Source organism: Ahaetulla prasina, chromosome 2 (assembly GCF_028640845.1).
Source record: "Ahaetulla prasina isolate Xishuangbanna chromosome 2, ASM2864084v1, whole genome shotgun sequence".
NCBI classification, from domain to species: Eukaryota; Metazoa; Chordata; class Lepidosauria; order Squamata; family Colubridae; genus Ahaetulla; species Ahaetulla prasina.
The window spans coordinates 80,321,298-80,338,952 of record NC_080540.1 but is presented as its reverse complement, the minus strand read 5'-3'; the positions used below and the strand labels follow the sequence as shown (position 1 = coordinate 80,338,952).

Sequence of the window (17,655 nt, the reverse complement as noted above, 5' to 3'; positions counted from 1 at the left end):
CCGTGGTTTCGGGGTGGATTATCATCTGTACGCTGATGATACTCAGCTGTACATTTCCACCCCGAACCACCCCAACGAAGCTGTCTTGAGGCCGTGCGGGTCTGGATGGGGAGGAATAGGCTCCAACTCAACCCTACCAAGACAGAGTGGCTGTGGGTTCCGGCGTCCCGGCACAGTCAGCTTACGCCTTCGCTGACTGGGGAGGTGAAGTTCTGACCCCCAGGGGAAGGGTGCGCAACTTGGGTGTTCTCCTGGACAATCGGCTGTCTTTAGAAGAACATTTGACGGCCGTCGCCAGGGTAGCATTTTATCAGGTTTGCCTGATGCGCCAGTTGCGCCCCTTTCTTGACCGGGACTCCTTACGCACGGTCACTCACGCCCTCGTTACCTCTCGCCTGGACTATTGCCATGCTCTCTACATGGGGCTCCCCTTGAAGAGCACCAGGAGGCTCCAGCTAGTCCAGAATACGGCTGCGCGGGTAATTGTGGGAGCATCACGTTGCTCCCATATAACACCTATTCTGCGCAGCCTGCACTGGCTGCCGGTAGCCTTCCAGGTGCAATTCAAGGTGTTAGTGCTCACCTTTAAAGCGCTCCATGGCTTAGGACTGGGCTATTTACAAGACCGCCTTCTGCCACCGATAGCCTCCCAATGACCTGTGCGCTCCCACAGGGCGGGCCTGCTCAGGTGCCATCAGCCAAACAGTGCCGGCTGGTGACCCCCAGGGGAGAGCCTTCTCTGTGGCAGCACCGACCCTATGGAATGAGTTACCTTCAGGGTTACGCCAACTTCCCGACCTCCGTACCTTCAAGCGGGAACTGAAGACTCTGCTATTCAATCAGGCGGGACTGCCGGTAGCCTTCCAGGTGCAATTCAAGGTGTTAGTGCTCACCTTTAAAGCGCTCCATGGCTTAGGACTGGGCTATTTACAAGACCGCCTTCTGCCACCGATAGCCTCCCAATGACCTGTGCGCTCCCACAGGGCGGGCCTGCTCTGTGTTTGCCATCAGCCAAACAGTGCCGGCTGGTGACCCCCAGAGGGAGAGCCTTCTCTGTGGCAGTTACCTTCAGGGTTACGCCAACTTCCCGACCTCCGTACCTTCAAGCGGGAACTGAAGACTCTGCTATTCAATCAGGCGGGACTAGCCTAAATATTATTTTAATTTAATATTTTAGTTTAACTTAATTTTAATTGAATTTTAAATTGTATTAATCTATTTATAATTTTATATTTTAGGGTTGTATATCGGTCTTTTGACCGTTTTAGTTTTAAATTGGCCAGTTAAATATTTCATTTTAAATGTATTTTAAATTTATTGCGTACCTATGTGTTTTAATAAGGCTGCCCTGAGTCCTTCGGGAGAAGGGCGGTCTAGAAATCTAATAAATAAATAAATAAATAAACAAACATAGAAATGAAGTTTTGAACAGCTACAGCCATAATCTCAATCTTTGGCTTAGTAAAACAGGTAAAACACTACGGTAGTCTTCCTATCCCTCATTTCCCACTGTAATTATCTGACCTACTTGGGTCTATTGGTTAAGACATGAAGCTAGAAACCAGGAGACAATGAGTTCCAGTCCTGCCTTGTGGATGAAGCAGGTGGTTGACCTTGAATCAATTGTCTCAGCCCTAGCAAGGAGGCAAGGGCAAATCATTTCTGAAATCCTGCCAAGAAAATTGCAGGGACTTAGTTCAGACAGTTGCCAGGATTCAACTGACTCAAAGGCATGCAACACACACACACAACCTTTTAAACGTTTTCTACATCATTTGGCCATAACATGTAGTTGAGTCACCTGAATATTCACTACATCAGAATACAGAAAAAGCTTATCAACGGATATTTGTTATGATGCTCTCTTACATAGTGCCAAAGTAATAGCCCTTACAACGCCAGTTCCAATGAAACAAAATCGATATAGAGTGCTTGTACTCCTGCTCTTCCATTAACATGTGGCCTGTTATTGTAAAACACACTGCTGGACAAATTAAGCGTCTGGTTATATTTTATATATTTATACACACCCACAAACACACACATCCACAAACACCCATATATATATATAAATATATAAAATATAACCAGACGCTTAATTTGTCCAGCAGTGTGTTTTACAATAACAGGCCACATGTTAATGGAAGAGCAGGAGTACAAGCACTCTATATCGATTTTGTTTGTTTGTGTGTACACGCACGCACACACCCACAAACACCCACATCCACACACATCCATATATATATATGGGTGTGGGTGTGTGCGTGCGTGTACACACGCACACACCCACAGTCCCGGCCCAGACGCTTAACTTGTCCAGTGGCGGGTGTGGGTGTGTATATAAATATATAAAATATAACCGCGTACAACGCCGTGTCCCCTCTGCCCTCCTGCGGGGAACGGCGGAACAAACGAAGCTCCCAAGAACGAAAAGGTCAGCGTTGCATGCCGGGAGCAAAAAAGTAAATAAATAAAGGAGTCCCGCGCGTTGCATTCTGGGAGGCCAGAGTCGGGGGAGGGTTCGGCGGGCGCGGGGCACGCCGGGATGAATCGGAGCCTGCCGCGGGGCACGCCGGGAACAGGGCGGGCAGTGTTTCGGGGGGCCCAGAGGGAGAGCTGTCGCTGACTCGCTCGCTGTCTCTGGAGGCTGTTGAGGTCGAGAACCGCGGCGGAGGCGGCTTCTGCCCAGTAGGGATGGCAGACGCCACGGCCTCCCCGGTGGGGAAGCGTCTCCTGCTGTTGCTGGTAGCAGGTCCGGGCGAGGGAGAAGCGGCGGGTTCGGAGCCTGGGCCTGCTCTGCCCTCCCGGGCCTGGAGGAGCGGGACCGTGCGGGCTATGAGTGGGGCCGTCCCTCAGGATCTGGCGGTAAGAGCCCTCGAGCGGGCAGGGCGTCCGGACTCGTCCCCTTGGCGCGCTCGTGATTCCTCTGCGGTCCGCCGTGTCCCCGGGGAGGAAGGGATGGCGGAGCAGCTGCCCCCCTTTTTTTGGTGGGGGGGGGGGAAGATCAGGAGGAAATGTCTCTCTTCGGTTTTTTAGCCTTTGCGCGAAATAACCCGGAATCCCTTCCTTATGTGGAAGCGGTGAGTTCTGGCGTAAGGCCGCTCTTGGGCCACCGATCTCGAATTTCAGGTGCTGCGTTTACGGCAGTTCTTGTTTTTCCTCTCTCAAAACGCAAAAAAATCGCGTTCGGATCCCCAAATCCTGAGCTGAAAATGCGAGGATCCGTTTATTAAGCCAACATCGCGGTGTGTCTGTGTGTGGCTTAAGGAATAATTCGTAATAGTTTGTTCGGCTGGTAGGTTTTGCAAATTCCTTTCGAAAACGGTTGCACCGTTTAGCTGCAGTGTGTTTGGAGTACGATGTTGTTTTTTTAAACCACACTTTCCTAATTTAGTTGGATCTTTTAGAGTTCGGTCATTTTTAAGTTTCGTTTTTTTGTTTTTTGGTCACTTAAGGATACTTTGCATTGAGCGCAGAAGTCTCCAGAATTATGGGAAATTGCATCTGGGATATTGTGTGTTTGTGTGTGTGTGTGGGGGGGGTTTGATGGAATTCTTCATCTGTAAACCTCACATGTGAGACTATGGGGGATGGGGGCATGTAGGACTTGGTGTATCTGTTTTCCTAGTTATGGGATACATACATAAAGTGACTTTGATTGTTAAATGCAAGACACAGTTTCGATTTCAGCCTCAAATGACATATTTAATTTCTGGAGATCTTGGTGCTCTCTGAATTTGGTTATTTGCTTGCAGACATTTCGCTACCCAAGTAGGTAACATCAGTGCTAGTGAGTTCCCTGCCAGTGTTGGTGGGGGTGTGGTTTTCTCCTTGGTAGTACCTCCTTGATTAGGGTATTGTTTTCTTTTTGTCTGATGGTAATCCCTCCTTGTCTGGGTATTGGCTGCTGGAGAGGAAGTGCTCTGGTCTTTTTGTTCCCTTACTTTTTTATTGTCTCTTTTGAAAGGTGTGCAAATGTGGTTTATCTCTGTGTGTCTATTGAAGAAAAGATCAGAATGCCTCCTCCAGCAACCAATACCCAGAGAAGGTGGGATTGATAGCTGACAATCAAGCAGAAAATAAAATAATAATGAATCACTAAAGAGAAAATCATATCCCCATCAACACTGGCAGGGGAATTGCTATATATAACCAGGAAACAAACTCGTCTGTAGCACTGATGATAGTCAGTGAACCCTGAGCTACATATATTCTTTTTTTGTATTTAATCTCACATAGGTAAACACGAGTAGAAGATGGGTATGAGCCTAAATTCCAGTTTTCATATTTGACATCAACATTTTTCCATAAAGTAGTCTCAGCCATTTATTACAGCAGCTGAGCTCTCTACTCTGCTTTATAACCATTGGCATAGTTGCACAACACACTCATTTAAGCAAAGATGCATGGAGTTGTTTCTGAGTCAGCATGCTGTTTTCTTAGTGTAGTAGTATGTAAAACAGTCCATCATCTAAAGCAAAATTTATGGATTTTTGGAGCAAAGTTATATGAACCCAGAGGCTTTGCTTTGTTTTATCATCTGCTTGATACTTTGAGACACACACACCCCTTCATGATTTAACTTGCTTCCGAAATTTTTCAACAGAATTGGGTACATCACAATATGTCCTTGCTTGACCTTAGAAGTTTCCTGGTTGACTATTTTTCAAAGGACATTTTTAGATACATTAAAAAGAAGTGCAAGCTTCAGTAGACCTACCCCACTTATTTTACCTTTCAAGAAAGAATTATGATTGAGTGGTTGAAAATTAGAACTTGTTTCAAAAGATTCATAAAAAGGTGTAGGTAAGTAAAAGAAAATAAGAAAATAACAGCGTTGTTGGAGAACTTTAGAGGTTTTTGTGATACTGAGGCATTAGGTTGATGTTTTTAAAAAATAGTCAGAAAAAAACTTATCACAAAGAACTGTGTAGCAATTCTTCTCTGCACCTTTATATTTATATTTACTATTACTAATACTGTAGTTATTGGGGAGTATTTATTACAGAATTGGTAATTGGTGACAGAGTTTGTACATTGTATCAACCATTGTTTGTTTTAACAGTGTTAGGCTATATATTAGATAATTTAATTGGTTTTGCTCATAAGTCTAAGCTATAAGCAAATACATATTTTAGCTTATCATATATGATCACAGATGTCTCTCAATAACTGTGGAATTATACTGTAGTTGACATTTTTCATGATGGATAATGAAGAAATAGTAGATGGAACAATGCCATTTGATTTAGCTATCTATTATGGACATGTAATCTGGGAATTTTTAAAAATTAAATTGACTTAATTATCCAAATCAAGTCAGATTTTTAAAATGAATATTGAAGATCTGTAGAAAATGTTTACAATGTAAATGACAAGAAGACTAGAATTACACCGTATAAATGACTAGAATAAATTTTATAATAAAATATTCTGGACTGAAGTATGCTGTACAAATTGAATTGCAAATAAGTGCACAAGGAGTATTTTGGGAGGCTAAAATAGTTTGACTGGCTTGTATGAAGATTGACCAAGTCTGAAATGGACAAATCTTAAAAGGATTATGACATATCTGTGATTATTCTTTATGATCCAAAGACTGGAAAGTTAGTTTGTCTCATGAGAGACACAGCAATTTAAACATTTTCTCAATATGTAATGATTGTAGAAAATAAAAGCACATTTAGAAAGCAGCAAACTTCCACAATATGTATGTAGAATGTTTAAATTGTGTTAGGATTGTTATACGTGAGGAAGGTATAACAAAAATCTAAGCTATGGATTAAATGGCATTAAAATCCAGTTGAGTAATTATTGAAGGAAAATGCAGTAAATGGGACTTTTTAATTTAAACAAATGATTACTGAAAATGACAGGAATACATGGTTATTAAAAATCATATGCGAAGTGAAAAAAGCAAAAGCATTTAATGTAAAAGTTTCTATTACACCTTGTGTTGGGGAGCAAAAATTCAAAGATGTTGAGGCAGAGGATTTGTTTTGGGGATGAATTGACTATCAGAAGACTGTTAAATTAGAAACTGCTATTAATATAAGTTCAGCTGTTCTTTTTATTATCACTTTGTACTTCACAAAGCTAGTATACAAAGCTAGTATGACAATAACAGTTATGCTTATTGGTTAATTCCTTCCCATTTTGACTCTATGTCATGTTATGAACTGAAGAATTTTCTTTCGAGAGATTCATGTTTTTAAAATACTATGCCTGATCACCTTTACTTCCAGCTGATTATATAAAATATGAATAGTTTAAAATGATTCATTGATTTTGGTGATTTATTTATTTTCTTTAAGGTATTGACATACAGTGTTTTAGAGTGAGTTCATGAATTATCTAACGTAATCTTGTACTGAAATAGTATCAGTTTGTAGAAAAAAGCTTAATACACTACTTTGGAAAGTCATAGATACTTTGTACAATAATATGTTGGAGCTTTGTTATTAAACAAGTAGATAGTTATGTTGGCTTGCCCAGAATACATGGATAGAAGTATAGTAATAAATGATCCTAATTTAGTTATTATTGAAATTCATTACTATTCATTAGAGTTTATCTCAATTATCTTGATTATTTAAAATTTATATTACCATATAGAATATTTAAACATAATCTATCCTAACTCTGTTTAAATAAATAAATAATATCTAACCCTAACTTCTTAGCTAAATGCAAATTTGTATATTGTATGTTTCATTATTAAATAGTATATATATATACAAAAACTGCTTTTACACTTTGGCCTAAAGAAGCTGCAGGTTCTCCAGCAGGTCTCCTAAAGCTGTTCTTCAGTAAGATATGAACATCAGTTCTAACTATTCTATAGATTCTTTTGGATTTCCCCATCTAATTATATTTTTATACTTAATTCCATTTATAATTTTATTCTAACTTTTTAAGTGAAGGGATTTATCCAGTTAGCTCCAGTTTTTATCAATAAAACAAGAACTTTAAGACCATCCATAGACCTTGTTTCAAGTACTTCATTTTTCTGGTAAAAAAGATATTTTCAGTTGTACCTCTGGAATGCTGCTTCAGCCTAAACCTCTATGGAGATTCTCAGTCATCCAGGTCATGGTTGTCACAAAGGTGCTTTTTTTCAAGGGGCAACTGGACTTTCTGGTTTTCTTTGAAGACTTTTCTGAAGACCTTTTGCTTCTCATCCAAGAAGCTTCTTCAGAAAGTCCAGTTGCCTCTTGAAAAAAGTACCTTTGGGACTGTTTCAGTCTAGTGTTGTCTTTTTTTACCTCAGATTAAGACTTTTCTGTTTTTTCAAGGCCTTTGAAATATTTATATTTGATTGATTCATTTCATATTGTTAAGTTCTATTATATTCTTGCAGGGGAAGGGGTTGTGGATGTGTGTTTTTGAATCAATCATGATTTCTAGTGACTTCATATGCAGTTTACTTGTTTTTCTGGCAACATTTTCAGTAGTGATTTGCCTGTGCTTCTCCTATGGCTAATCAATAGTGACTAGCAAAGTCTCCCAACTAAATTCCCTGCTGAATGCGAGACTAAAAATCAGGTTGCCTTATTCCTAAAGATAAAGGTTTCCCTGTCTAGTCATGGCCAACTCATCTCCGTTTCTTAACTGAGGGAGCTACGCATTGTCTGAAGATATTTTCATGATCATGTGGCCAGCATAAGCCACGGATGCAGGGAATGCTGTTACCTTCCCACTGTTTATCTACTCGCATTTGCATGCTTTCAAACTCCCAGTTCATGCTTTAACTCTTGGAAGAAACTGGCTCTATTCTTACAATTATGTTTTCTAATATTTTATCCCTACACAGTATTGTATGTAGAAAAGTTATTTTATGAGACATTTGCCCAATGACTACAAGAAATTATGAGGCACCTAATTTTAAAAAGTCAGCAGGGGATCAGCTCATAATTGAATCCAAGGGTGTTTGTCTAGAGAATATACATTTTAGGTCATTATTTTACATTTTTGGGATGAATATAATTCAGTCTTGATACAATTTTCAGATAGGCAGTATAATGCAAAGAATATTGAACTGTTTAGGTACAGAATTACAGTTCTGTAACTCAAGAATAAATCTCAGTTCAGCTCACAAATTTATGTGATGTTTAAGAATAGAGAGATATTTTTAATGAAAACATATAAACAAATAATTCAAAGTTGAAAATTAGGTTAAGACCAGTCTTAACATTAGATGTAAGGTACAATTGGTATAGATAATTCATGCCAGTCTGAGGTCTCCAGCTATTTCTGTGGTATTTTTCTGTTATTTATCAGTGTCTTAAATTCAGTATGTTGAAGATTAGATTTCTTTGTCTCATAGCCTCTGTTTTTAGTTCTAATCTGTTAATGGAGTTAATCAACTACCTTTTAGGTGGAAGAAAAAGCAGTAACTTTTTACATTTTTTCCCAGTGTATTCAGTCTATTGCCATGAACACCAACTAAAAGTCAAAAGATTTGATGAAAACTTTTTTAATTTCATAATGCCTGGAAAGTCTTAACCATAATTAATGCACATTGTACATAGAATGTATGATTCTATGTATACTGTGCATTAACCATGGTTTAAGTGTGTCCATGCATTGTGAAATTAAGTTTTCAATCATGTCTTCTGACTGATAATTAATTTTTCATGGATACGCTCTGTTAGTCTTCTGCCTGTTGTCCTGCATATTGGCTGCTGCAGTCCTTACACTGTACGTTGTAGATTAGGTATATTGAACTCGAGGGCTGCTTCAGCATTGTGTTTCACCTTGGCATGGCGTGGCCAGGGTGGGCATGGCCAGCTCAACATCATTCATGTCAGGGGTGCCTCTGGCGGCCTGAGCACTCTGCCAGTGAAAACGCAGCCCTCCCGAGTTCCGTTTTTCCTGGCAGAGTCACAGCGAGCCAGTCCTTCACTGTGTCCAGGGCGGCCCTGCGGGCCTTGAGTTTGACACCCCTGTTGTAGATGGTCTCCTGTCAGGTTGACACACTTCTCTCTGAACAGCACTGCAAAGATAGTGACACACTTTTCAAGAAAAACAATGTGCCCTGTTCTGCGCTCTCCCCAAGATGATGGTAATTGCCTTCCTGGTTAACTGTTGGGTAACTTCAATCTCTGTATATTTAAATGCCTACCCTGGCTGCTTGTCTATTCCTAGATCAAGACCGAACGCTTTGTTCTATCTTTTCCTTTAATTGTCTTAAAATACAAACGACAAATATAGTTTATTCTCTTTTCCCTTTAATGTCTCATATTAAATCGGAGGGCCCAGGATTTGACATATTGTAGCATTTTGATCTGTGCTGTGGAATGTCTGGAAACAATACTGTAAATACTTTTGTTACTCCGAAGAACTCAATTTACCTGGTCTTTTCATGAAAGGCAACAGTTACTATTAAAATGGTTTCCTTGTTCTTTGACTCCTCTGAAGACTGTGAAGGTTAAAGGGACAGGTAGGATCTTCTCTTGCAGGAAGTTTTGAAGTCTTTACGTTATGACTGGAACTTTTTGTTGGAAAGTTGTATATCATAGAATTAGAACAATCCATTTAAACCATTGAGTTCAAACTTCAGGAATCCAAATTCCTACCTGCAGCACTCTCTTCTGATTGCAAGACGATTTGGCAAAGAACAGTAGCAATTTCACCAACTTTTTTTTATACCCTCTCCAGACCTTCCTATAATAACTATTTGCATTTATATCTGAATGAACACATTCTGGAATCTTTTGCAGATATTTGTGGAATTTGATCGGTGCAGTTGGAAGCAACATGCTTGGGTAAAAGTTCATGCAGAAGAAGTTATAGTTTTGATGCTGGAAGGTTCCCTTGTTTGGGTTCCTAGAAATGAACCAGTTTTGCTGCAAGGAACCAGGGTGTCAGTTGAACATTGGCCTGCATTGGTGAGTACTTTACCATTTGTTATACTTAATTTAAAGCAACTTGTGTAATATCAGATTTTACTATATGAGACCTAAAAACTACTTGTCTTTTAGATTACTTTTTGGCTAAAAATATGGATTTAGTCTGTAGTGAAGGAGGGGGGGAACCTTATTGAAATGAGAAAGAAAACGATAATGAACATTTTTTTACCCTACAGGTAGCTTGATTTACAAGCATTCATTCAGCAATTCCTCAAAATTACAATGTTGCTGGGGAAAAAAGTCTTATGATCTGAGCCTGAAATTACAGCCATTGTAGTTTTTTTTTTAATTTGCATTTATATCCCGCCCTTCTCCGAAGACTCAGGGCGGCTTACACTATGTTAGCAATAGTCTTCATCCTATTTGTATATTTGTATACAAAGTCAACTTTTATTGCCCCCAACAATCTGGGTCCTCATTTTACCTACCTTATAAAGGATGGAAGGCCTTGGGCCTGGTGGGACTAGAACCTGCAGTAATTGCAAGCAGCTGCTGTTAATAACAGACTGTCTTACCAGTCTGAGCCACCAGAGTTTCCCTATGGTCAAGTGATCAAACTTCGAGCACTTGGCAGTCCTCTGCTTAAAACTGCAGGGACCCTTCAACTCTTCCACCTGTCTTTTTCTACCTCCAATCTCTGCCCTTTTCTCCACCCTTCACCCCAGACCTGCAATTCTCACTCAACGACTACAAGGAGAACCAAGATTCCCAAAATAACTCAGTCTGTGAGGTCCAGTGATACCTCACTTTACAAGCGTACCAACTTAATGATGGAAATTCCATCCCAAGTTTGGTCATAAGTTAGGACAATCTGTATTATGGAGTTTCTTTAAAAATATTGCTATCGTTCTATATTGACCCTATGTAAAAAAAATAAGCATATTAGTTTTTGGGGATGAAAACGTGGCCACCTTCATTTTTAAAGAAAATTGTATAATTCCTTTTAGCAGATGAAAATATGTATCAGACAAAATTTTGATTATTCTGATCATGTTAAAAATAATTTGAAAGTAGAGAGCATTGTGTATTTGTGTATGTCTGTGCCATCTTCCTAATGTGTATTTTTACTTTTGTTCTGTTTTTATTCTCAGACATTCACTCCTTTGGTAGATAAGCTAGGTTTAGGGTCTGTAGTTCCAGTAGAATCTCTTGTAGACCGAGACTTGAGATTCCTGTCTGATGCTAATGGATTACATCTTTTTCAGGTAAGTTAGTCCAGAATTGTACGTCTTTCATTTGTCATGATTTTAATATGAAGGCAATATGAGTTTGATTTTTAATTGTGCTTTGTCTTCAATTTTCTTCCATCATGGGGAATGCAGTAATTACAGTATTTTTCGGAGTATAAGATGCTCCAGATTATAAGATGCACCAACCTTTTTTGGTGAGGAAAACAAGAAATCTGTCTCTGCCTCCCAGCAATTTTGCCTCATTACAGCAAACAGACTGCTTTACTTTCATTTTTGTTTTCAGCGTAGCTTGATTAGCACAAGAAAAAAAAATCTGCTCCTAACAATTTACCTCCTTGCAGCAAGCAGCAGAGGCCCACTAGGCAATGGCAATCCCTGCAGCCTGAAACAGCTGAGAGTCGGGAGGCCAATCAAGGGACAATTAACTTGTGCTAATTAGGCTGTGCTGAAGCTGAAATGGGATAATAATAATAATAATGATGATGATGATGAAATGGGCTGTTTCTTCTTGCTGCTTGCTGCAAGGAGGTAAATTGCTGGGAGGCAATTTAGGGTGCCAGTGGGTGGGCGGGGGGGGGCAGTGGGTGGGCGGGGCTACATTCGGTGTATAAGATGTACCCAAATTTTCAGTTCCTTGGGGGGGGGGGAAGGTGTGTTTTATACTCCGAAAAATACAGTAGGCAAAGTACTACTAGGATCTATCATGCTGCATGATAAGCAACCTTTGCAGTGAAATGGAGATCTGTGAAGGAAAAGTTATTTAAAATCCTATTTTAGATACCTCCAGAAATAACTGTAGAATTTTACTATTGAGTCTTTTTTTAAAAAAGTACAAAGCACATCAGTGCTTTTGCAGTTGGCTAAGAAATAGTGCAACTTGTAGAGGTGTTTGGAGATGGCCTTAATGAAAATATGTGGCAACTGTTAGTAAAATACTAGCATAGCTCAGAAAAACATGAGAAAGTGCTCTAGATAATCCTGCCTTGATTCTTTGGTATAGGAGGGAGGGAAGGAGAAAGATGGTCAGGATTCTATTATTATAATCTATATCAGTAAAGTTCAATTCCTAGGTTATCCACTTCCTGACCTGGTCTACTGTGAAAGGCTAAGTTTTATTTTATGATGCTTCTTAGTACATGTTAAATAATTGATATTTTAGGCTGTTTTAACATTTGTTTGTGCTGGAAAAGCTCATCTAATGTTGCATTTAGGCAGGTTGGTCTTCACTGAAATCAAACTTTTTTAATTTAAAAGCATAAATATAAATAAATTATGGAACCTCGATCAGAATGCTTTGAAGAAGTGCAAGAGTTAAAGTGACTCTAAGAATGTGTCAAAGGATACAGAGTATGGCAAAACCAGTTTGGGTTTTGAAGATATTTAGTGAGTTGGAACGCCAGATAACTTCCCAGCTAATATTGGCAGTGTTCTTACAACATGATACATGGAATGTATTAGAAAGACCTGTTAAGGCCTGTGCCAGCCTGCTTACTGGGAAAAAGCATGGCACCATAACTTGAGCGATAGTTCTTGTCTAGAGGACATTTCCTGGAATGTTGCCAAGCCCATAGTATCACAGCTTGGATAGCCTCAGTCTTATAGTCACTATTTTGGCTGTTTCTCAATCATTCTTTCAGAAACTTGAGCCTACCAACAGTGGGAGCAAATGGGAATTTCAAAGAAGGTGAAGGTTGTAGGGGATCTGTATGTATGGCACCTGGCCTAGGGTTGGATTTAAATTATGAGTTCTTCAGCCAGATTTTGCTGCAGAAAGTTTTTGTCATTTGGACCACTTATGAGAATATTTTGGAGGAATATTTTCTGGCTACCTACTCTTTTAAGTATTGGCTGGAAGGAGAATGTCAGCTGGCCCCACTCTGGGAGGGTGGATTCAGTAGATTCAATACATTAGATCGATCACTCCTTCCAGCATTCACTTTTAAAACCAGGAACCAGGACTCTAAATTCTTGAAGTCTATTAGTTTTGGTTATTGCAATTAAATTATAGGTCTGTCTATAAAAACACCGTCAACTACAATCTTAAGGATGAGTTGGCAGACTTATATCACTGAAACCTGGGTGGAGAAGTGAGGGGTGTTCCTGCCTTGGAAATCTCCTGGGTTTCAGTTTTAATACCGTGTTTCCCCGAAAATATATGTCCCGAAAATAAGGGCAAACCTGATTTTTGGGATGGGCGTAAACATACGCCCTCCCCCGAAAATAAGCCCTAGTGAAGGGGTGGGCATGGCCAGCACAGGAGACAGCCCTTACCTTCCCTGATCACCTCAGGGCTTCTCAGCCCCTTAATCGGATCAGCTGAGCCGCTCTGGCTGCCATTCACAAAACAGATGATTCGCGGGTGTCGCTCAGGCCACTGCCTCCAGCAAGCGCGGCTGCAAAAGAAGCCCGAGGCCAAGCAACCCACCTGTTGTGACTCCAGCCCCCGAACCTGGCCCCATGCCCGAAAGTGACTCAGAATGAGGGGGAAGGGCCGGTAAGTCTTATCTCGGGAGCATCGATTCCTTTGGCTCGGCTCCAGGAGCCAGAACCAGACCAGTCGGAGGATGTAATGAGGCCATCATCCCCTGATTCCTCCCTTCCCCAGGCTACGCCTTCAGATCCAGCTGATAATAATCAAGCTTGGCTTGACCCGCGCTTCAGAAGATTAGAGAGGCGTTGTCATCAAAAGGAAGGGTGGGGCTCCACAGGATATATAAGGAGCTTTGGGACTGCTCTCACTCCATGGGAAGCAAAGCTTACCTGATCCGTTTCAAAAAGAGCTGAAAGTCTTGCTACGTGAGTCATTTGTTTGAACTTTGGCAGGCAGCTGCGATTTCTCTGCCAGAACTGATAAGAGCCATGAATCCACTGGCTGAAGGCCAGCTCGTGGGTCTGAAGTGGGGAAGGAGACAGAACAGCATCCCACATGCCTAGCTCCCTCCTTACCTAATGGTGACAGTCACAGCAAGCAATACTGTCCATGGAATAGCTGCCTCATGGGTGCCACTCCAGCCAGCGCCTCCAGCAAGTGTGGCCGCTTTTGCCATTGATTGCAGCCACTTCTGCAGCAGGAGGCCAAATGATGGGGCCAATGTGCCTTGCACCGGCCTTCCGAAGGGTACTGTAGCAGCAGCTTTCCACAATTTTTTTACCCTTATTTTGCCCCGACCATACTGGGCCACATGGATCAGGACGAAATAAGGATTAAAAAATTGTGGATAGTTGCTGCTACATTACCCTTCAGAAGGCTGGCGCGACACGTGAGTCTCCTGTTGGAGAAGTGCCTGTGCCCGAGGAGTGCTTTTGGGAGAGAAGGCAAAGGGGAAGCGATTGCTTGCAAACTCCCACCCTGCTCCCGCCTCTCTGCCGCGCGACCCCTGGCAGCCCCAGACTCCAAAAGCCCGTGCCCGCCTGGCTCCCTTTTCCACAGTGCCCGGCTCTTTATTGAGGGGGATGTGGGTGGGGGAGAAGCGAGACGCATGGAGCGAGACAGGGCTCACTCCTCTTGCCGTCTCTTCTCCTCCTCTCACCCGGCATGGCAAGGCTTCCTGCCGCTGGTCAAATTGGATACAATTTTGGGTGGCAGGTGGGGAGGGGTGGGGCTGGGGAAACATGAGATGTGTCTTACCTGCCTTGCAGCTCCGTTGCATGTCTCGCTGTTGTCTATGCAAACATGTAGGGGGGGGAAAATTTGCGAGTTCGAGAAGTTTGATTGAACTTGCAAGAAGTTTTTTTTTACCCTACAATGTGTTTGCCTGCAGACAACAGCAAGAGACATGATGGAGCTGCAAGGCAGGTAAGACATGTCTCGCTGCCCCCACCTGTCTCCACCTGCTACCCTCCAAATTGCATCCAATTTGGGCAGGGGCAGGAAGGCCTGCCATGCCCAGCGAGGGAGGGAAGAAGAGACAGCAAGAGAAGCACGCGCCATGTGTCTCGCTTCTCCCCCACCCCACCTGCCACTCCCCTCGACAAAGAGACAGCAGGGAAGGGAAGCAGCCAGGCTGCTGTTACGGTACCAGTGGGGGCATGTGGAGCCATCTTACCTGCCTTGCAGCTTTGTCATGTGTCTTGCCGTTGTCTGCAGGCAAACAAGTTGTAGGGTAAAAAAAACTTTGAGAAGTTTGATTGAACTTGCGAGAAGTTTTTTTTAAACTCTACAATGTGTTTGCCTACAGACAATGGGGAGACATGCGACGGAGCTACAAGACAGGTAAGATGCATGTCTTGCTTCTCACCCGCCCCACATGCCACCCCCCTCAATAAAGAGCCGGGTGCTGTGGAAAAGGGAGCCAGGCGGACGCAGGTTTTGGGTGTTGGGCTGCCGGGGGTCGCCCGGTGGAGCGGAGTGGGAGTTTGCAGGCGAGGGGGATGGATGGATGGGAGGCGGGCGACTGCCAAGAACCCCAGGAAGATTCCCACCTTTGGTTGCCCGAGCAGCTGCCATGAGGTCGCCATGCTTGCCATCTCCTGCACCCCCAAAATAATAAGGCCCCCCTGATAATAAGGCCAAGCCCTTATTTTGGAGTTCAAAAAATATAAGACAGGGTCTTATTTTCGGGGAAACACAGTATTTGACCTGGACTCTGGGTATAGATAGGCCTCAAATTACGACCAAAATTGAATCCAGAATTTTGGTTGAAAGTCATTGCAGTTGTAAAGTCATTAAGTGTCTGATCTTAAGGCAGTGGCTACCTGTAGTAGTAGAAGAAGGTAGCTGTTCTCGTCCATGAGGCTCTGCTGACATCAAGAGTCACTATTGTGTAGATAACTAGATGCGAGACCTTGTTTGTGCAGTTGGGCCCAAGGGGCCAGATGAGTTTGCAGATTGTGTATTGTTGCACTTGTTACACAGTAGCATCTGTTCCAGGAATACTCAGCCTGGTTGCTAAGGTGGTGATGGAGTTCCCCTGGCTAGAAATTTTGGCCTTACCTTCTGGATGGTATGGAGCAGCCCACAGGTTCATAGTTGCCATTACAATTATGAACCAAATTACCAACATGTATGAGAACATCTAATTTTTGTTTTGAAGTAGAGGCAACATATAAAGGGGGGCATTGAACTCCACCCCTTGCCAAGAACTGATCACACTCTGATTTCAGTAGAATTTAAGGTGAAACTCCTCCACCTTAAATGTGGGGAAGGAGCTATTAAAAGAGTGCATGGAGAATAAGCAATAGAATGGACATCTAGAGTGTTACTTGAAGATCCGTCTTGAATTTGACATACTAATATAAGCTTATATTGGAGCCTACACAATGGTGAGTGGCCAAATAGAGGGTGGTTGTTTTTTTGCTACCCCTATTGCCTATGCTGAATGCTGTCCAGTGGCCCTTTTTAAAACAACACATTCTCTTTTTAGGGAAGGAAGTTTGTCAAGAGCATCTGAAGAATTTTGGGAAGAATTTTCACATATTGGCAGACAAAACCACTGAAATCCAAGAGGACTGGAGTCCTGCTGGACTATGCCAATAGAGATGACTGGGGCCTTGTGAAATGATTTGTGATCATTTTGAGTGTGAGGCCTGAGATAGGGTCCTCTGCAGTATCGGCTTGACTACTTCTAGTTGGATCTTTGCCCAAGATCTCTCGTGAGATGGCAGGGGTTGGATTTGAGCAAATATCAATGCTTCATTTGAATGAGGGAATAGTTCCATCATCCTTGAAGGTGGCTGTGGTATATTTCTCACTTGGTCAACTTTTTACCTGCCTCCAACCTTTCTTTTTGTGGGAAATACTGTGGAGAAAGTGGTGGCCCTACAATTGCAGAGAGTCCTAGAGGAGGCAGTTTATTTAGATTCTTTGCAGTCAGGTTTCGTGCTGGTATACAGCACAGAAAATGTATTTGTCATGCTTGATGGCCTTTGGAGATACCTGTATCAGGCGAAGCCTCCTTGATCTCTTAGTGACTTGTGATTCCATTGACCAAGATATCCTTCTGGACCATTTCTAGAAAGATTAGAGTATAGGGCACTATACCCTATTGCCATCGTTCAACTCTTTTTCAAAGGACACTTCCATTGAGTGGTGATGAAAGAGGACAGTTCTACTTTATGGAGTTCCTCAGGCTTTTGTTCTCTATCCACTCGTTTTTAACTTCTATATGAATTGACAGGTCATCCACCACAGAATGGGACAATTCACCTCAACCAAATCACCACAGGACAATTCAATTATTTAAAATAATTTTAAAAGTAAAATTTTATCATTCGTATTTCACTTTGTCCCTTCTTTTGCATCCTTTCTTTAATGATTCTGTTCCACCAGTTCTTCGGTATTAGTGTAATATCTCGTCCTGCAGTGAGTTGGCCATAGCGAGTTGTCCCTTGGCAAATTGGCTGCAGTGAGTTGGCCATAACAAACTGGCTGTGGCGAGCTGGTCACAGTGAGTTGTCCTAGACCCCACAGTATCATCAGTATGGTGATGATGCCCAACTATACATCTCATTTCTGAATCAAACAGCTTATGTAGTGGAAACAGTGACTGAGCCGTCATAGTCTGGATGGGGAAGAAGAAATTGCAACTGAATCCCTGCAAGATGGAATGGCTTTA

The 17,655-nt window shown here is 42.0% G+C and overlaps 1 protein-coding gene across 5 annotated transcripts in view; it reads left to right on the top strand.

Moving 5' to 3' along the window:
- The first annotated feature begins 2,571 nt into the window (after nt 1-2,571).
- Nucleotides 2,572-17,655, top strand: part of KDM3B (lysine demethylase 3B) — a 50,014-nt gene continuing 34,930 nt past the window's right edge. For 4 of the 5 annotated variants that reach the window (XM_058167384.1, XM_058167382.1, XM_058167383.1 and 1 more), the window contains exons 1-3: nt 2,572-2,865; nt 9,723-9,890; nt 11,003-11,116. In XM_058167384.1, the coding sequence (XP_058023367.1) occupies nt 2,695-2,865; nt 9,723-9,890; nt 11,003-11,116 (453 nt within the window). In that variant the 5' untranslated portion in view covers nt 2,572-2,694. Of the gene's footprint in view, nt 2,866-9,722; nt 9,891-11,002; nt 11,117-16,510; nt 16,771-17,655 lie in introns of those variants that run through there. The other variant, XM_058167386.1, reaches the window with a different exon arrangement.